A 21118-nucleotide genomic window follows, 5' to 3' on the forward strand; every position below is an offset into this window, starting at 1 on the left:
GGAAAAAAATCTAAAGACTTTTCTCTCTGAAAGCTTCATTAAGCATGAATCACTACTCATGAGGGTCAGAATATGAACAGTATTTAAGGGTTACGAGTTTGTGTGAAGGCAGGTTTCTCTCATTTCTGCTCACTTTCACTCTTTCATTCATTTCATTCTTTCTTTCTTTTCTTTCTTTGCTCTCCACAGAAGATCGTGCTACAGCGGCTCATCGTGATCGCTCGGCTCCCCCACGACGATCTCACCGCTGACAGGACAGAACTGGGAGGTCAGCCAGCAATTACCTTAGAGCCTCGAATACCAAGAGCCCTGAATATAATGTCACTTCACTGACAAAGATCCCTTCATTCTTTTATAAAGTGACCTAATCACCTCATAATGCTAATTTAATCTCATTATCCTGCAGGAGGAATGAAGGGTGATGATTTCTGTTGGATTCAAACTATTTTCCAACACTAAAAATCATGAATAGCAGTGAAAAGCTCTCTTATCCGCCTCGTGTGGGTGTTTTCATAACTTTTACACTTCTGCGTGTGAATGAGTCTGCAGGGAATCCTTTTAGAGCTTTTATGTTGCAGCTGCTGCTTAAAGAAACACAATAGAAAGCCGACAATAAAAGACCCAACGGAGGTTTGTGTGTTTACTACAGAGCTGCTGCTGCTTCCAACTAACATGGATCAGTGATGAATAAGGGTTGGCAAGATGAGCAATTCAAAAAAATATGTTAAATAATAGTTTTAAAAGCAGCATTGGGTTTGTTAAAATGTACATTTAATATTTTTGTTGGTTTTATATAATTTGAAATGACATTTGCACCATTTTTTAACCAAAAGTAAGACTGAATGCTCCTGAAAATGTCAAATGGTGTAACCACAAAAGAATGATACATATTACATATTTTATCCACCAAGAAAGAAAGAAAGAAAGAAAGAAAGAAGAGAAGAAAGAAAGAAAGAAAGAAAGAAAGAAAGAAAGAAAGAAACAGAGAGAAAGAGGAGGAAAAAGAGAAAGAACCAAAAGTTGGAGGAGAGAGAAAGAAAAAAAGAAAGAAAGCGGAGGAAGAAGAGAAAGAAAGAAAGCGGAGGAAGAAGAGAAAGAAAGAAGAGGAAGAAGAGAAAGAAACAAAGAAAGCAGAGGAAGAAGAGAAAGAAAGAAAGAAAAAAGAGAAAGAAAGAAAGAAAGAAAAAGGAGGAAGAGAAAGCAGTGAGGATCCTGATCTCCATGGTTACCAGAGTAAATGTAATATTTAGAACAATTGTATTCCATTACCTTTATTTAATATAAAGTTATAATGTAAGATCATGCCAAACTAGTTGATATGGTGTTTTATTGACAATTTACTGTTTTTAAGCAAGTTGAATTATTTGGTACAAATTTTTTATGGTTACACCACTTAGACATTTTTACCATAATCCTCTAATATATTCTCTCAAAATGGATTAAAAGCAGAAATTTGATGCTGGGTCCACAAAAAAAGAATGTGTGCAAGTTATTCATACGTTTATTTTCACATTTTAACCCTTTAAATTTAAACTAAACCACACACTCTCCTGTTATTCAGCTCATTATGAAAAACTCAACCTGAAGCTGAGCAAACAGTACTCGTGGGATCACATGACGGGTCTGCTGCTCATCTATCCGTCCTGTCTGCTTCATGTCATTGAAGTAAGTGAAAACAGATACGTGTGATTATAAAGTGTTAAATCTTCTATTAACAGATTTTATATCTCTTGTGTGTCTCTTCTAGTCTTCCAGAGAAGTTCTGGTTGCAGTTTTAAAAGATCTTACAGAGATGCAACAACAGTCAGACGGGTAATGATGAAGAATATCAGCATTTATACATTTTTAAGTCAAATGCATCATTATGGTGCACTCTCAGAGCAAACGAGGTTATATCTATAATAAATGTTCTCTAATCAATGTTGTGCTTTAGTACTTTAACTACTGTTTGTTTAGGTATGAATGGTGATGATACAGCAAAAAGGTCACACCTACAATGTATAGGACATACATTTTACCAGTTAATAAATATACCAAAATAACCACCCAAAAAGACGAATGTCCATACTAATCATTTGTATCTAAAATCTCAAAATCTCCTAAAAAAAAATGTCCCTATGTATACTTCCTGTAGTGGCAATTTATCCTCAACTTGATGAAAATAATTAATAACAATAAATACATAAATAAACTTAAGATCAAAAGGCCACTTAAGCACTTCAGGAATGAATCTTACGCAGGGGGGAAAAGTGCAATGTCTAGGGAAGCTTGATGTTTCTTTGGTTTATTTTCAAGCGGGGAGTTCTGGTCCTCTGATATGATGCCAACGCGGAAGTAACTTAAACCTGCATTCTATCAAAAGGCCACCAGGGGGCGACCGTTTTGGTGTCAAAAGGACTTCCGTCTCTATACAAGTCAATGGAGAATTCACCAACTTCTCACTTGATTTCTAACCTCAGTAAACGTTTTCAAAATGTGTTTATGGTCTCAATCGCTAGTTTAAAGCCTTCTTCAATGCAGTATGATGTTCATTTGGGACATTTTGGCCTCCCTGATTTTATATGTGACGATAAAGCAGGGTATGCATTAGGGCGTGGCTACGTCCTGATTGACAGGTTGATTGGTTCACAGGTTCAGGAGGGCGCCTCGTGCTCCTCCTGATGCCCATATAAGTAGAATCTGTGTTTTTATTTTTCCCAGCATGCACCTGAAATTTTCAAGATGGCGCTGCTCAGATCCGACCTATTGGCCTCCGAGCAGCAGTCCACAAACCAATGGGTGACGTCACGGATGTTACGTCCATTTTATATACAGTTTATGTTTATTTTTACTATTGTGTAAGTAAACAAAGAAAAATGGCGTCTTTCTTACCTTGGTTAAAAATAAAAACGTATGCTCTTCTAAATTTTACCTGTAGAAATAAACTCACCTCTGTGCCCCAAGCTGTCCAGTGCCTTCAAAACAAATCAACCAGCACTCAAAATTAAGTAAAATCTAAATCTATATTCTTCAAAACAAACAGCAACAAAAAATACATTAATTAACATGTAATTATTAATTTAACAAGACAAATAGCTCTAACTCCTAAATATAAAGGTAATTACATTCCACCTCTAGTAATGAATTTAACTGAATATCTACCTGCTTTTTTTGCTCATTAGTTTATTTATTCATTCACTATTTCCTTCTATAAAGTATTATATTTACCCTGAATTTGATTTAAAATGACTCTGCAACATGCGTACGGTCCTCTTACCGTATTTATGTCTCTTATGTAGCAACAGTTTGTCTTTATACTTCTTCTATAGGAGTCATTATATTACACAGAATATAAAACAATATGATTATTTTTACTTTCTCTCTTTCAGTATTGTGCTGGAAGCTGCGAAGGTTGTGTTCATGGCAAACGACCCTGAGAGCCGGCTGTTCCAGCAGTGGAGCTGCAAGGTTTGCTTTCTACTTTCTTTACTCTCCATCTTTTGAAGTTGCATTAGTATGGAGGGAAAAACACATCTATCCTGCAGCTCAGAGGGGTTTGGTTTATTTAGTAAGGTGTTGTTCCAGCAGCAGAACAGCTTCAATGATCCTTGTTTTAACGCCTGTGGAGCTCTGATGGAGAGATGATGGAGAGATGACGGAGAGATGATGGAGAGATGATGGAGAGATGATGGAGAGATGAACACTGCTCTTATAGAAGATATTCACTTCTGTTGGTGTTTAGTGTCTGACTTATAAATCTGCTGTAGGTGTTTAAATAAGGGACGGATTTAACCCTCCTGTTGTCCTCGAGTCAAGGAAGGAAGGGAGGAAGAAGGGAGGAAGGAAGGATGGAAGGAAGAAGGAAGGAAAGAAGAAGGCAGGAAAGGAGGGAGGGAGGAAGGAAGGAGGGAAGGAAGGAAGGAAGGAAGGAGGAAAGAAGGGGGGAAAGGAAAGAAGGAAGGAAAGGAGGGAGGAAGGAAGGGAGGAAAGGAAAGAAGGTAGGGAGGAAGGAAAGGAAAGAAGGAAGGTAGGAGGGAGGGAGGGAGGAAAGAAGGAAGGAAGGAAGGAAGGGAGGAGGGAGGGAGGGAGGGAGGAAAGAAGGAAGGAGGGAGGGAGGGAGAAAGGAAAAGAGGAAGCGAGGAAGGAAGGAAAGAAGGACAGAGGAAAGAAGGAATTGAGAAAGGTAGGGGGAGGAAAGAAAGAGAGAAGGAGGGAGGCAGGAAGGGAGGACAGAAGCAAGGAAGAAAGGGGGATGGAGGAAGGAAAGAAGGAAGGGAGGAAGGAAAGAAGGAGGGAGGGAGGAAAGGAAAGAAGAAAGGGTGGAAAGAGAGAGGAAGGAAAGAAACAGAGAGGAGGGAGGAAGGAAGGACAGACGGAAGGAAGGAAGGGAGGAAAGACGGAACAGTCAAAACAGACGGGGTCAATTTAAAGCACTTTGAGCTGCATTTCTTGTATGAAAGTTGCTGCACAAATAAAATGATTATACTCATCAAACCGTTTCAATACGTCACCCATCATGTGTTACTTCCTCCTCCGTTCTGTGTGCATGAGCTCCGTTTGACGTGTGTGATTTATGTTTCTGACTGAAGGTGCTGAACGCAGATCAGCTGGACGGAGACCTGAAGGGAGCCGAGGATGAAGAGGGAAACACTGAGGGTCTGGTCTGCTGCGTCCTGTCAGCGCTGCAGAACCTGAGCGAGCATCTGGAAACATCAAAGGTCTGCTCAATATTATTTAATTCATGGGTCAGTGATAAATAAGGGTCGGCAAGATGAGCAATGCAAAAATATAAAAGCTGCATCAGGTTTGTTAAAATGTACCTTTAGTATTTTTGTTGGTTTTATATCATTTGAAATGACATTGATATATATTGATATGACATATTGATATGAACTCTCAGGCTCCTCCCGGGTCGGTTCTGGATGAAACTCCGGATCTGATCATCTCTCAGGAAATCCTCAACCAGCTTCTGGCTCAAGAGGATCTACAGAGCCCAGAACAATACCTGCAGGCCTACAACTCGCCCCTAAACATCAGCATGGACTTTGGTAAGAGGCACATTTAGAGTAGAGAGTAGATTTAAGCTGCATTTAACCCTCCTTTTGTCCTCGAGTCAAGGAAGGAAGGGAGGAAGAAGGAAGGAAAGGAGGGAGGAAGGAAGGAAGGAAGGGAGGAAGAAAAAGAAGGAAAGGAGGGAGGGAGGGAGGAAGAAAGGGAGGAAGGAGGGAAGGAAGGGAAGGAAGGAAAGGAGGGAGGAAGGAAGGAAGGAAGGAAAGGAAGGACGGAGGAAAGAAGGAAGGAAGGAAGGAGGGAGGGAGGAAGGAAGAAAAGGAAGGAAGGAAGGAAGGACGGAGGAAAGAAGGAAGGAAGGAAAGTAGGAAGGAAAAGAAGGACGGAGGAAAGAACGAAGGAAGGAAGGTAGGAGGGAAGGAGGAAAGAAGGAATGAAGGAAAGGAGGGAGGAAGGAAGGAATGGAAGGAAGGAAGGAAAGTAAGGAAGGACAGAGGAAAGGAAGGAAGGAAGGAAAGGAAGGACAGAGGAAAGAAGGAAGGAAGGAAGGAGGGAGGGAGGAAGGAAAGGAAGGAAGGAAGGAAGGAGGGAGGAAAGAAGGAAGGAAGGTAGGAAGGAAAAGAAAGATGGAGGAAAGAACGAAGGAAGGAAGGTAGGAGGGAGGGAGGAAAGAAGGAAAGAGGGAGGGAGAGAGGGAGGGAGGGAGAAAGGAAAAGAGGAAGGAAGGAAGGAAAGAAGGAAGGAAGGACAGAGGAATGAAGGAAGGGAGGTAGGAGGGAGGGAGGGAGGGAGGAAAGAAGGAAAGAGGGAGGGAGGAAGGAAGGAAAGAAGGAACAGTCAAAACAGACTGGATTAATTTGACCTGGGAGGACGACACAAAGGTTAACTGAATGATGTCATTATCTGTGTTTATAAGACATATTTAACTAATGTTGTGTTTTCTGATATAAGGACAAGTCATTCGAAGCAGCTCTCTCACCACTGTTTAACTTCCTGGATCAAATTAAAGGTAAGGACTCATCATGCATGTTTAATCTACAGCAGACATGTTCACACTATTCCATAAAGGACCAGCTGTGTGTCTGCAGGTTTTTGTTCCAACCAATGAAGAACACGAGTGGAGTCTGGTGAGCTGCTGCTTGGTTTTGATTGAAAACCTGCAGCTACATTATGAAACTTTATGAGATAGTTTGGACATTCCTGCTCTAGATTAAACATGCATCGTGCACATCTCAAGCCCATATCATTTAAAGCAGGGGTGGCGAACCATGTGCTATGGAGAGCCATGTGTATGCAGGTTTTCTTTCCAACCAAACACTTCAACAGGTGATTTCACTGATTAACACAGCTTCAGCCACAGAGCTGAAGAAAACCTGCAAACACATGGCTCTCCCTAGCACATGGTTCGCCACCCCTGATTTAAAGGCTGAGTTCACTTCATGTAGATGCAAATTATCTTGGTTGTATGTGTCCAGATTTTGAGAATATTTGAGATTTGAGATTTGACTGCAAATTCAATGCAGGTGAACAGAAATGTGACTCACAGCAATACAAAAATAACATTTAAGTGGTAATATTGAAGATATTGGCTGGGTATAGTTATAGTTCTTGGTGTGGACGGGCCTTTACTCTCTGCTCTGGTCTCTCTCTCTCTCTCTCTCTCTCTCTTTCTATCTCTCTCTCTCTCTCGACCAAACAGTCCTTACTCACCTCTCAACACAATGGGCAATATCGGTCATGTCCATGTATTGTACGATAAGTTAATAATTATCATGACAGGTCTAAATTGACTGTAAGGTTGATGTTTATCAGTATAAACTCACCACGACCTGCTGGGTTCTTCTTTTTAGCGCCGTCACTGTCAGCCTCTCTTACATTTTTGATTTACTTTGCAATCCAGAGATGTAATTGAATGTTTTATGCCTCTGCAGGAAGCGTTCGGCCTTCACTAATCTGCCTCGGACGTGACTGAAGGTTTCCTCGTAGTGAGAAATCACCGAGCAGACAGTTTCATACCAACATTTAATACACTGCAGCATCTTTCTGTGTATCCCTCCTTTTTTTTTGCCTCTTTCTGAACATTTGGGTCAGTGATAAATAAGGGTTGGCACGATGAGCAATTCAAAAAAATGTTTAAAATAGTTTTAAAAGCAGCATCAGGTTTGTTAAAATGTACATTTAGTATTTTTGTTGGTTTTATATCATTTGAAATGACATTTGCACCATTTTGTTTTTACCAAAAGTAAGACTGAATGCTCCTGAAAATGTCAAATGGTGTAACCACAAAAGAATGATAAATATTACATATTTTATCACCTACAGTGTATTTAAGTGGACTTATACTAATAATGACTTCATTTAAAAAACATCAAATGAAAAGGACAATATTGGAGTATTTCTACATTTATATTTTAAAGCATTTAGTCAATATTTAGCAGGACCTTTCCTAAAAACTACATGTTTTTTGTAAATAATTTGTGACAAATTATGTAAAATTTGTTTAAAAAAACATAAGTGTTGTATTTTAAAAGTGGATTATATTTATTCCACATTTTATTTCACATTAACTTTCCTGTATATTCAGATTTCAGATAATCAGATACTGGTTACATCAACTGACACTGTGTTGCATCCATAGACTGTATATAAGAAATAGACGTAACATCCGTAACGTCACCCATTGGTTTGTGGACTGCTGCTCGGAGGCCAATAGTTTCGGATCTGAGCAGCGCCATCTTGAACATTTCAGGTGCATGCTGGGAAAAATAAAAACAGGGATTCTACTTATATGGGCATCAGGAGGGGCATGAAGCGCCCTCCTGAACCTGTGAACCAATCAACCTGTCAATCACGACGTAGCCACGCCCTAATGCATACCCTGCTTTATCGTCACATATAAAATCAGGGAGGCCAAAATGTCCCAAATGAACATCATACTGCATTGAAGAAGGCTTTAAACTAGCGATTGAGACCATAAACACATTTTGAAAACGTTTACTGAGGTTAGAAATCAAGTGAGAAGTTGGTGAATTCTCCATTGACTTGTATAGAGACGGAAGTCCTTTTGACACCAAATGGTCGCCCCCTGGTGGCCTTTTGATAGAATGCAGTTTTAAGTTACTTCCGCGTCGGCCTCATTTCAGAGGACCGGAACTCCCCGCCTGGTTGCATCGCGTCATTGATCCATTTATCATTCATAACAAAAACACAGAAATACACAGAGTAATATAAAAAACATTTTTAATAGTTTTGACATTCGGATGAGGATTGTTTTTTTTTAATATATATATATATTTTCTTTTTTAAATCTTACACTGTGTTCCACTTGGTGACTGGGAGATCGCATGTCCAAGAAAAGGCATTTTTTGCTCTTTCACTCCAAAACATTTGAAAAGAGTCCAACACAGCGGTCACACTACAGCTCGACACAAACAACTTCTCAACCTTTAAAAAAAACAAAACAAAACAAAAAATTCCTCCATCACTTATTTGTTCCCTTTTTATTTTATTTTTGGCCCCCTTTTTACTTGGAACTCAAAACTTGAGCAAAATAAAAATAATAATAATAAAGAAATTTAAAAAAAGATGATTTAAGATGCAAAAGGCTGCATGCACCACAGTGTAATCTACAGACGGGTAAAAAAAACAAACCTGTATGCATGTTTTCTTTATTTATTTTTTTGTAGTTTTTTTAACTTGCTGACAGGAAAGTTTTATAATTTGAGTTAAAAGTCAGATTTTTATTCCTCTAAAAAGTGCAGAAATCTGGCTTTTTATCTTTCTTTTCCATCACGTTAGCTGCAGTCATTTTGGTTTTTTGAGTCTGATGTGCTTTTCTTATTTGCTATAGAGTTAAAAAAAAAAAAAAAAAAAAAATTAAAGGTGGAATGCACTAAATGAATGTAACACAGAAAAGTGGAAAAACAAATCATGTAAATCATGAATTTGACTTTTTTTTAAAAAAAGGGGCAGCACTGAATTATTCTTCTCTTGCAAAAGTCGACTTATTCACTTATAAAAAATAAATACAAGCACATTTATATAGGACCAAAGATGAGACATATTTCATAGGCATGGTTTAAAAAAGCATGCTGCTGAGTTTCACACAGGACAATGTTGAATTTAAACCCCCTCCCCCCCCCTAACCACCCCCCCCCCCCTCCCACAACCCCACCCATTTCAAATTGCTCATAACACATTTCTCTTTTTTTATTAAATACTCCTTCACCCTCTTTTTCACTTGAAACTATGTCCACGATACACACTAAATCTTTCCCGCGTCACGACCTATGAGGTGAACATCGTCTATCACCGGTACATTCCACCTATTCATGTAAAAAAAATTTAAAAATAAACAAAATAAAGTCAAAAAAAGGCCTTTGTATTTTTAGTGCTCAGAGAGGGCATGCTTGCAAAAAAAAAGCTGTAATACTGGAAACTGGAAATCTCTCGCTGGCTGTCGCTGTCTCTGCTCGACAGGATCATTATTATTAGTATTATTATTATTATTGTTGTTTAAAGTTGCGTTTTTTTGATTGATGAACACTGTTAAAGTATGTACAAGCCTTAATCTGAAACCCCTCCCCCTTTATTTTCATTTTTCTTTTTTTTAAGTACAAAACGAAGAGCAGCACATTGTAACACAGAAATCCAGACAAAGACAGGACAGACCATTCACCTCAGCACAGCCAAACTGCAACGATTACTTCATTTAAAAAAAAGAAAGAAAAAGTTGTTTAGTTTTGTCAGGACGAACTTCTTCTTTACGTATTAAAATTGTGAATATTTCTGGTTTCAACTGATCGATGTATGAATTATAGTAGAGCTGAAGCCAAATATTTCCTTGTTTCAGCTTCTTCACTGTGATTGCACTGAGTAAACTCTATAAATTATATCACTTTGGCCTGTTTTCTAACATTTTATACACTTACTATGATTAACTGGCAGATTAATCAATAATAAAACATTTTGTGCAGCCCCTTAAAATCGTAGCAAACGTCCAATTTCTTTTCTTTTATTCTGTCGTTTTTCTGCTGGTGAAGAAAGTTCTTGCATGCTCTAATTTTAAAATGACTTAATCTATCTTATATCTAACAGGGGGGCTTATATCTTTTTGTATTTTTTTGTCATTAGTTTTCTTTTTGCAGACAGCGCTGCAGTTTCCTTTGCAGAGTCTCTCTTTAACCTCTTAAACCCTGTCGACCCTGTGATTGAACTGCAGGCTGCGTCAAAATCATAGACTGTATATAAGAAAGGGACGTAACATCCGTGACGTCACCTATTGGTTTGTGGACTCCTGCTTGGAAACGAATACTTTCGGATCATAGCAGCGCCATCTAGAAAATTGCATGCTGGGTAAAATAAAAACACTGATTCTACTTATATGGGCATCAGGAGGAGCATGAGGCGCCCTCCTGAACCTGTGAACCAATCAACCTGTCAATCACGACGTAGCCACGCCCTAATGCATACCCTGCTTTATCGTCACATATAAAATCAGGGAGGCCAAAATGTCCCAAATGAACATCATACTGCATTGAAGAAGGCTTTAAACTAGCGATTGAGACCATAAACACATTTTGAAAACATTTACTGAGGTTAGAAATCAAGTGAGAAGTTGGTGAATTCTCCATTGACTTGTATAGAGACGGAAGTCCTTTTGACACCAAAACGGTCGCCCCCTGGTGGCCTTTTGATAGAATGCAGTTTTAAGTTACTTCCTCGTTGGCCTCATTTCAGAGGACCGGAACTCCCCGCCTGGTCAAAATGAAAGCAGAAAAATAGATTGTGCAAACTGAAAACTATTTTAAACTCTAAACATTGTCAAAAATATTAAATACGCCAGGTTGAACTATGTGGGAATGGACTAATTTACTAATTGTGATAAGCGTTGTAATAAAAATGCAATATTATTTAAAAGATGTGGACCTCCTTTTTTCCTAAAAGCTAAAATCAGGGTTCAAGAGGTTAATTGTGAAGTGAAGAACTCTGCAACACAAAGCACTATCATTTTTATTTTTATTGAGAAAATCTATAAACTAGATTCAACCTGGAGCCATTAGAGCTGCTTTAACTGTGCAACGTCTACTGGATTAACTGGATGTTATTTCGGTGTGAAACTGGCGATATTGTGCTATAACCAGCAACATTATAATATTATATGTTACACTATAATGTTATAATGTTCTTCATCATTTATATTTTTTTAATAATGTATTTGTTTATATATATATTTAAATTTCTCCCCCTGTCGGTATATACAGAACATTTATGTACAGAGGCTTCAATATTTACAAAAGTCCTGTGAGTAATATCGCACTTGAACAGAGGAGAGGAAGGCGGAGCAGCACAGTGACGGTGAGGCCGGATGAACTGATGACGATCTCAGGACGAAAAAAAAAAAGAAGGAAAAAAGAGAAAAAGAAAAAAGTTGTCGTACAAATCTGTGGATAGGTCACCACTCAACCCTCCGCAAGGCAAATATAACAAAACGGCTGCTGTAATGAGCAAAAACCTCGTCGCTCCAGTTTAACCCATCTTCAAGTGTGAAAAGGTGACAGCAAAGAAAGTCTGGTCCCATCTTTAAATGCCCCCCCCCCCTCCCTCTTACCACCCCCTCCCTTCCCAGCAGATGAGATTCATGTGTAGTGTCAAACAATCCCAACTCTTGTAGTCCTATTAAAAAGTATTCAGAAATATATCTGTATAAATACTCTCATCTAAAATAAACCTGTATCTTTTTTTCCCACTTGCCTCTGGTTCCTTTTTTTAATAAAGATCAAAGTGTCGGCACCGTCAGGAAAAAGGTGGGCATGTTTTTTAGCCAGTATACAGTAGCACGTTTTTTCTGGGAGTGTTTCGAGACTGTTTTCAGATTGTTATATGATATGATAAGATGTCTTTATACCTCAGGACTGGAGGACAAAAACGTCTGTGTCTGTCTCTCACTCAGGTTTCCAACATGGAGTGTGCCACCACAAACATTCAATCATTAAATATGAGAAACACTGTAGAAATGTAAAGGTGCAGTGTGTAAAGTTTAGTGGCATCTAGTGGAACAAGCTTAATGTTTATAAGTGTGTGTTTTAATTAGTGTGAAAATAAGAGAAACCTTATTAAAACGAGCCCTTCATATCTACATAAGGAGCAGGTCCCTTTCCCCTGCCATGTTTCTACAGTAGCCCAGAAAGGACAAACCAAAAACTGGCTCTGTCGCCCTTTTTCCTGGCTGTTAGTGTTTTTGGGAGAGGAAAGGGGTTAATTAGTGTGATGCAATCTGCAACCTCGCCACTAGATGTCACTAAATCCTGCAAAACTGCACCTTTAAAATCTGAACTCACAATCAATATTTGTCTTCCATTGAAGCGGGACTGTGTGACTTTAAAGTTTATAAGTGAAAGAGCTGCAACGATTGGTCAATTAATTGATTAGTTAATTGGAGGATAAATATTTTGGAGTGCTTTGGTAACCGAGTGGTTACCTCACATCCTGCTTAATCACAGCGTCCCTGGATCGATCCTTTGCTGCATGTCAGTCCCCTCTCTCTCTCTCTTTCTCTCTCTCCATGTTTCATGTTGGCTGCTATGCCATCTACTTCCAAATAAAGCCAAAAATGCCCAAAAACATAACATAAAAAAAACAAATCTGCAACTATTTTGATAATGAAATAATCGTCTAACATCACATCCTGACATACAGCGAGCGAGCGAAACTGTCCTGATATGCAGCGTGACGATTTTATCCCGAGTATATTCCAAACCAATCAAATTAGCTAGCTTGTCAACAGGAAGCAGCGTGTACATTTCAACCAATAAGAAGTTTTTAGGGGCGGGACACGGCTGCAAAATTTCGTCCAGATAGAGCGAGCGATCTTTTGAGGGGTGGGTGTCATCGCTGGACAGGGCGATGTCGCTCCCGGCATGTCAGGAAAGGCTGATTGAAAACTCATTTTAATCACTTTTTCTCACTCGCTCGCGTCGCTGTATGTCAGGATGCGGTGTAAGTCCTTTTTTTTGTAGGAAGGACCAAAGAACTGCAGCTTGGCACAAAGTAGTGCAAGCTATCAGATAACAGTTGTTTAAATTAGACAATAATAAAGGCTAAAAACAGCTCAGATAGGATCAGGAAACACATGCAGTGGCCCCTGGACAATATCTCCACGTCTTCGCCAGCTGGTGTCAACACACCTATAGGGTCAAGTAGGGCTGGGCGATATGGACAAAATCAAATATCACAATATTTTAGACCAAATACCTCGATATCGATATTACAATAATATTGTAGCGATGACTGTCGATGCTTTCACAAAATATTTATACTATGAAATCTTTGATAAATAATCATCAGTAATGTGGATATAATGAAAAAGTGGGTAAAAAGTAAATAAATAGAACAGCTAGAACAGTCTGTTAAGTTCAGAAAATTATATATTTTACTGTAATGCAGCTTTAAAACCAGGAAAAGAAACTCTGATGACATATCGCAATATTACGATATCCAAAATCTAAGACGATATCTTGTCTCGGCCCTAGCGTCAAGCGAGAGGCGATTTGTGTTGCATGATTTGCTTTCAGTGTTTCTTGACCGTAAATATTGTGGCGTCACACTCCAGCCTCCAAATAACCCCCTTTATATTCTTCTCACTCCGTAACTTCAGCTCCTTTTTATATCCTACTACACTCAACAACAAAACAATTACAACAACTTTGCTCGCTGCTAAAAAATAATTACACGTTAATCACACCCCAAAAACCTTCCAAGCATTTTTCATTCCTTTCATAAACTACGTCTCATATATTATTTATACTGCAGCTCCCTGTAAACATCACCGATATACTATCTGGAGGAAAATGTATCTTTATAGCTCTCCTGTCAATACAAAATATGATCTGACTTGATTCATAGTGTTACTCATATACTCTGAAAATGTACAGTATAAACAATAAATATTCAGTGATTGATATCCTGATTGAGTGTAAATATAGAGGAAGGTTTGATTTCGGGGAGGGGAGGGAGGGGGAGGGGGGGGAGGTGTTTAAACCTCTTTGCAACCTGGTAGTTATTTCCTAAATGTCTTAAAAACATGCTCAACACCAACAGTGCAACATCACGTAATTATACCAAAAAAAAACATCAGACACACACACACACACACACTGGCAAACTCACAGTGACAGGATAGAAATTCGGGGTGGAAAAAGGTTAAGAGCGAGGCATTTTTCAACAGACACACCTGAGGAATGGAGGAGGAAACTTGAGAGAGAGAGAGAGAGAGAGAGGAAAAAGAAGAAGAAGAAGAAGAGGACAGATGTTGTTCTTCCCTTTGTTAAAAATTCCCTCATCATGAGAAGCAGCAGCAGCAGCAGCAGCAGCAGCAGCAGCGAAGAGCACTCATTCATTCCTCCCAGTAGCCTCTTTTCCTTTCCAGTCTTGTGTGTGTGTGAAGTTTAAAGGCAATATTGCAAGTGGATCAAATAAGGCAAAAAAAACCCAAAAACATTTTAAATAAAAAAAATAATAAAAAATAAAAGAAGAATCCTAAAAAGGTCAAATTAAAAAATGATCCAGCCGACGTAAAAATCAAGATCTCCTGACAGTATTGTCACTAACGCCTCGTGATTGCGATTATGGACATTTCTTTCTTTTTTCTTTCTTTTCTTGTTATTTTCTAGAAGAGCTTCTTTTTTTCTTTTTTTTTTTTAACACAACTCTGGATCGAGAACAGGTGAGGTGTGAAGATGAGATCCAGGGCGACCCAATATCTGGAGAGGTGAAAAGGTCAAAGAACGAGTTTGCATGGGTTTGTTTGTTGTTGTTGTTGTTGTTGTTTCTTTAAGCGAGACGGTGCAGCAGTAGCGTTGGATTTTTGTGTTTTCATCAGCCCGGCCGGGTGGGGTGATGGTGGTAGTAGTGGTGGTGGTGGTGGTGGTGCAGGTTGGGGTGGTTGGGTGGGGGGGGGGGGATCAGTGACGTCATAGCACTGTGCTCTCAGACTCTTCCTCTGAATCGGCTCTGATGTTGGTCGACTCGTGCAGCGCCACTGAGTTCCTGAAGGGGGCGATGTGGGGCAAGTCAAAAATACCATCCAGTTCCATGTTAATGAAGGGGATGTCCAGGTTGCAGAGGGAGTCTGGAACACACACACACACACACACACAGACAGACACACACACACACACACACACACACACAGACACACACACACACACACAGACACATATATACACATACAGACAGACACAGAGAGAGAGACACACACAGACACACACGCACACACATAGACACACACACACAAACACACACACAGAGACACACACAGAGACACACACACACACACAGAGACACACACAGAGACACACACACAGACACACACACACACACACACACACATACATATACACACATACACACAGACAGTCACACAGACAGACAGACAGACAGACAGATACACAAACACACACAGACACAGACACACAGACACACACACACAGACACATACACACACACACACACACACACACACACACACACACACACACACACACACACACCACACACACAGGATGAGCAGCAGAAAGGACAAAAAAAAAGAGAGAGAGAAAAACACATAGTTAATATTAAACAGAAACAGATGTGTTGATGTTGTTGAGTGAAACAGATCATTCCAGATGTGGGTTCATTGGTCGATGCTGGATGATGTCACACGCAGCAGATGTGGGTCGATGCTGGATGATGTCACACGCAGCAGATGTGGGTCATCAGAACTCCAAACCAGAGTCACAGTATGAATAAATACAAAATAAAATGCATGACGGAGGTGCATGATATGACTGCTGTTAGTATATCGGACAATAATACTAATAATCTATAAATTGAGTATCTTTTTAAATGTCATATGCACATTATTTTGTAAGAGGAACAATACATTTCTGACAGTTTTCAGACAAAACTTGAACTTGTTGTATCTTTTTGTTCGAGGTAAAGTTAATCTTACATTGCTTTGGTGCAACATATACATTATATACAGTACTGTGCAAAAGTCTGAAGGCACCATTACATTTGTTGTTTTATCAATGCTATAATTACAATATAATAATTATTTCTCAGTCTCTTTATCATTAGAATACAACCAGAAAATACAGGAAATGTGTATGCAGTATTAAAAAACAGAGAAGAACTGCTTCTATAGGTTGAAGTGGTGTAAAGTATTTAGTGTGAGCTCCCATTACACTTGAGCATAAGCAGGAACCTGGATCTCTTAAATAACCTGTATATGTCAGAATATTTCATGCCTAAATGACTGCCGGGGAAAAGGTCACTTACACCATGTTCGTGCATTACATACACGTTATTTAAGTTAGTGGAAGCTTGCTAATATGTATAAAACCAACTTTCAATCACATCATTCCATTCAAAATGCCAAAAATCACAGAATTTGACAGACATAAAATCATAATTTTGCATCGACAAGGCTGCTCTCAAAGGGAAATGCACTCAGTGCCAAAGGGAGTTCACACTAAATACTGACTTTTACTTATAGAAAACATTTTGTTCTGAAAATTGTGTTTCTCTTAATAAAAAGGCTGAAAAATATATATGGATGGTCATTAAAACAACAAAGTTATTGGTGGCTTTTTGCAGACCTTTGCACAGTAATGCATAAACCCAAACTGGGTATCTCCACTGGTGCAAGAATCACTATCAGCATCCATATTGGCTAATAGGATAATAGGATGTATAGGATATTGGCAGAAATGTCATTATCATGCATGCACCCATTATTCTCACAGCTGATTCAGACATAATCAATGAGCGTTACAAATGACGACTAATCAATTCTGTAAACACGCTGTCAAAAAGTCCAAAAGGCACAAAGATCAATATATTAGTTAATACTCATGTATGAACTAATATATTGACCTCAGGATCACAGCTAATGACGACATCCACGCGGTGCAACGAGTGTGATGGACAAAACCGGGACACGGCACAGACAGGAAGTGTGCTGACGACTGAGGAGGTGAGGCACAAAGTGAGAGGGTCAGCTGGAGCAGGGCATTATGGGTAGGTGGTGGGGATCTTAAGAGGCAGGAAAAAGGTTGCAGCTTCTGCCTCGTTCTGCTTAAACACGCCGATGTAAGCCATGCATCGCATCAGTCTCAGCCTCTCAGCCGCCATGCAAAGGCCACAAATAAACCGGGGGGGTTAAAGGTGGACTGAACACAGCAGGTTCATGCTGCTTGATACATAATGAGAAGTCATGTACAGAGGGGGGGGGGATTAGTAATAAACACGTCAACGTTTGTTTCAGTAAATATATTTCCAATGAGGATATACACATTATATTGTCACCAGAGTTTGGTTTTATAACTCAAGAAATCCACACATATAGAGAAATCACAAGATTTAAGCCTATTAATAAAGTTATGTGGAATAAAGTGGAATGAAACAGGACAAGGGTTAGGGTTTGTAATGACAGCTTCAAGACTCCAGACTGTAGTATTTAGTAGTGATTCTTTAAAACAGATTGTCTTTAACATGCACCAGGAGATACATACATATATACAATATCTATCCCTTAATAAGAGCAACGTATCCTGGTGGAGATACAAACTCATAAAATCAAAAAAATGTTGTTTGAATAGTTTACTTATAGGTTCAAATGAGTTAACTAGTAACATCAAAGTAAATAAATTAGTACATAAAAAGAATAATTAACATCTAATTTTCCACTCCTGCCTGTTTAAGGGTTAAATCTAGAAGATAACGAGGGGATCTCTTATTAACCCCCGATCTCTAGTTCCTTCCACTAATGTTTAAGCTTTGTAGGTCTGCTCAGGTCACTCTGTGTCATGATATCTGCTCAAAAACTAAAATCTATTGAACCCATTTAACTTTTTTAGATCAATCTTTACCATTTGTATGAGGTATGTAATGCACAGACAGACCATCAGATTGTTCTATGGTTGCTATAGATACAGGTTGTTCTATGGTTGCTATAGATACAGGTTGTTCTATGGTTGCTATAGATACAGGTTGTGTTATGGTTGCTATAGATACAGGTTGTGTTATGGTTGCTATAGATACAGGTTGTTCTATGGTTGCTATAGATACAGGTTGTTCTATGGTTGCTATAGATACAGGTTCTGTTATGGTTGCTATAGATACAGGTTGTGTTATGGTTGCTATAGATACAGGTTGTTCTATGGTTGCTATAGATACAGGTTGTGTTATGGTTGCTATAGATACAGGTTGTTCTATGGTTGCTATAGATACAGGTTGTTCTATGGTTGCTATAGATACAGGTTGTTCTATGGTTGCTATAGATACAGGTTGTAAAACATCACATTTAGGCTCAATGAGAAGAAAAATCCATGTTTTATGTTGTCATGGCCTCAAAAAGGAAAAGCAAAACAATTTTTTTTTTTAAATAGCACTTTCTTGGTGTGACCTACAAAGGGTTAACCCATGATAAGATGTCTCTTGTGTGACACTTTGGTAACAAAAACCCCTTTTTATAGCTCATCAATATGTATTAACCCAGCTTATATTAACTTGCAAAGATAGAAGGTGGAACTACTGTCTAAATACAGATTTCAGCTGCTTCCTTTGCTTTCTTTGCCTTGATGTGTTGCTTTTTCTTACTGTGTTCAATACTGTTTGTCCTGTTTCATTCCACTTTATTCCACATATAACTGTATTTATGGACTTTAATGTTTTGATTTCTTTACATGTGTGGATTTCTTGAGTTAATACCAAAGTCTGGGAATATATTTACTGAAAGAAATGTTGACGCATTCAATACTTATTTCCCCCTCTGTAAAGGAACATGAGGAGCAGGCTGAGCAGTGGATCAGCTTCACCCTGCAGCACCAGCCGGCTCCGTGTGTCGGACCAGGATGGAAGAAGGGATGAAGGGAGGAGAGGGAGGAGAGAGGAGAGAGGGAGGAGAGAGGTGGAGGTGAGGCTTTACCACATGAACTCCTGCTTACCCTAAAAGTCCCTCTCACATACAGAATCACACTGAACCTCTCGGCTCATACCGCTGGAAGTGAGTCAACAAGAGGAGGGAAGAAAAAAATTAAGACAAAAACATAAGTTAGAAAATCCACCAGAGATGAGACGAAGTCAATAAAGTTATAATCCAGCAACAGCCAACGTTTCATTTACATGTTTTTAGTACAAATTCATGATGAGAAAAAACAATTATATCATACAGTTAATATAATACCCAAAGGATAAAACTGGTTAATGTATATAAAGTATATTTATTTACTAAAATAATGTGCTTAAGTACAATTATGATGTACCTCACTTGAATATTGAGAACTTTTTACTCTACTAAATTTATGTATCTACTTTTCAGATCAACATTTTATATGTAAAACATGTAAAATATTTATATTAACTTTATATAATAGTACATTAGATTACCCAACAGTATAATTTAACATTAGCCTTAACATTAATGCAGAGAGGTCCAATCCAGCCCAGTTTCCTTCTTCCTCTTTTCCTTCCTTCCATCTGTCCTTCCTCCCTTCCTTCCTTCTATCTGTCCTTCCTACCTTTCTTCCTCCCTTCCTCCCTGTCTTCTTTTCATTCCTTCCTTCCATCTGTCCTTCTTCCCTTCCTTCCTTCCCTCCATCTGTCCTTCCTACCTTTCTTCCCTGTCTTCTTTTCATTCCTTCCCTCCATCTGTCCTTCTTTTCCTTCCTTCCTTCCTTCCTTCCTTCCTTCCGGTCCTCTTTTCCTTCCATCTATCTTCCCTTCCTTCTTATCTTCTCTTCTCTTCCTTCCATCTGTCCTTCCTCCCTTTCTTCCTTCCTTCCATCTGTCCTTCCTACCTTTCTTCTTTCCTTCCATCTATCCTTCCTCCCTTTATTCCTTCCATCTTTCCTTCCTGTATTCTCTTCCTTCTCCTCCTTCTTTTCCCTCCTCTTGCTTTTGAATGAAAATGAGTTTGACCCCCCTGATGTAGAGAGTGAATAAAACTGAGCTAAATTTGTAAAAAGCCTCTAATTGTCCTTCATATCTAGAAGATGTTCTTTGTTCTTTATAATGTTGGTTCAGTTTGTAACTGTTGATATGATGTGTAATGTGTATGTATGGATGATGTAATGTTGTTAAATGTGTTATTTGTACCTGTGGACATGCTTTCCCCGGGAGATAACCCATCCAGTAGACCCGCCGAATGGTCCAGAGGTTGGGGGCTGCTGCCGGGGGTGGAGGGGGGCTGCGGAGGAGGTAAGCTGGGTCTCTGCCGCGGCGGCTTAGGCGTCGGCCTCGCCTTAGTCAGAGTCCCGGCCAGCGAGGGCGGGGACGACAGAGACGGCGTCGTTGCCATCTGGATCTGCCCCGGGGAGCCGATGGTGGCGTACCCCTGAGGGTAGCTGAAGCCGTAGGGGGAAGGGGTGCTGGGGGGGGTCGGAGACAAGCTGACGGGAGACGGCTGACCTGTGGACTGGTCGGACATGGCTCCTGTCTGGCAGTACGGACCTTTAGGAGGGATGGGGGCTAGCTTCTTTGCTGTGGAGGGAAACAGAAGAAAACCCAAAATATTACAGAGAGCTGCAACAACAATGACAGCTATTAGAAAAGTGACTTGGATGTTAATTTAAACTAAATATGCTCATGCAACTATTTTCATTTTTGTAATAATCTGCCAATTACTTTCTCGATTACTCATTTTCTGTGTAAAATGTCATAAAATACTGAAAAGCACCCGTTATAATTAGTCTTAAAATGTCGTGTTTTGTCTGATAAACAGTCCAAAATTCAAAGAAATTCAGTTTTACTATTAAATATGACACAGAAAATTCAGTTTACTATTAAATATGACACAGAAAAACATATCATCACATCTGAGAAGCTGCAACAAGCACATTTTTTGATTTGAAGACCAAAACAGTTATTTAATCATCAAACTAAATTCATTTCCTGCCAAAAAAACAAATCAATAAATCAACTGATGTTAGCAGCTTTTAATTCAAACATGTGAAATATATCCAGCAAAACATCTACTTAACAAGCTGCATGTATGTAAAGGTTGGGGGGGGGCTTTCCAATGAGACTAAACCAGGAGGGTCACATACAGCCCAGTTTCATCTCATGTGGACCGGACCACTAAAAA

At 39.2% G+C, this 21118-nt stretch overlaps 2 protein-coding genes and 1 pseudogene across 2 annotated transcripts in view; 1 reads left to right on the forward strand and 2 right to left on the reverse strand.

The window, feature by feature from the left end:
- The window catches only part of LOC134003428 (peroxiredoxin-like 2A), a 283623-nt gene that overhangs the window by 142396 nt on the left and 120109 nt on the right, over window positions 1–21118 (reverse strand). The gene's annotated exons all lie outside the window — the stretch shown is intronic.
- LOC134003153 (testis-expressed protein 47-like) lies at window positions 59–5044 on the forward strand. The gene is made up of 7 exons (XM_062442282.1): window positions 59–64; window positions 190–268; window positions 1562–1665; window positions 1748–1812; window positions 3369–3447; window positions 4569–4697; window positions 4880–5044. Exons 1-7 carry the CDS (start codon window positions 59–61, stop codon window positions 5042–5044), a joined length of 627 nt encoding a protein of 208 aa, XP_062298266.1.
- Window positions 14961–21118, reverse strand: part of LOC134003154 (rho GTPase-activating protein 44-like) — a 32667-nt pseudogene continuing 26509 nt past the window's right edge.

This window comes from Scomber scombrus, chromosome 21 (genome assembly GCF_963691925.1).
Source record: "Scomber scombrus chromosome 21, fScoSco1.1, whole genome shotgun sequence".
In the NCBI taxonomy this organism is placed as follows: Eukaryota; Metazoa; Chordata; class Actinopteri; order Scombriformes; family Scombridae; genus Scomber; species Scomber scombrus.

Excerpts from the sequence above, each read along its gene's own strand:
- LOC134003153 (XM_062442282.1), top strand. Across the intron at positions 1,666-1,747 it reads GTCTGCTTCATGTCATTGAA|TCTTCCAGAGAAGTTCTGGT; the intron begins GTAAGTGAAAAC and ends TGTCTCTTCTAG. Across the intron at positions 4,698-4,879 it reads AGCATCTGGAAACATCAAAG|GCTCCTCCCGGGTCGGTTCT; the intron begins GTCTGCTCAATA and ends ATGAACTCTCAG.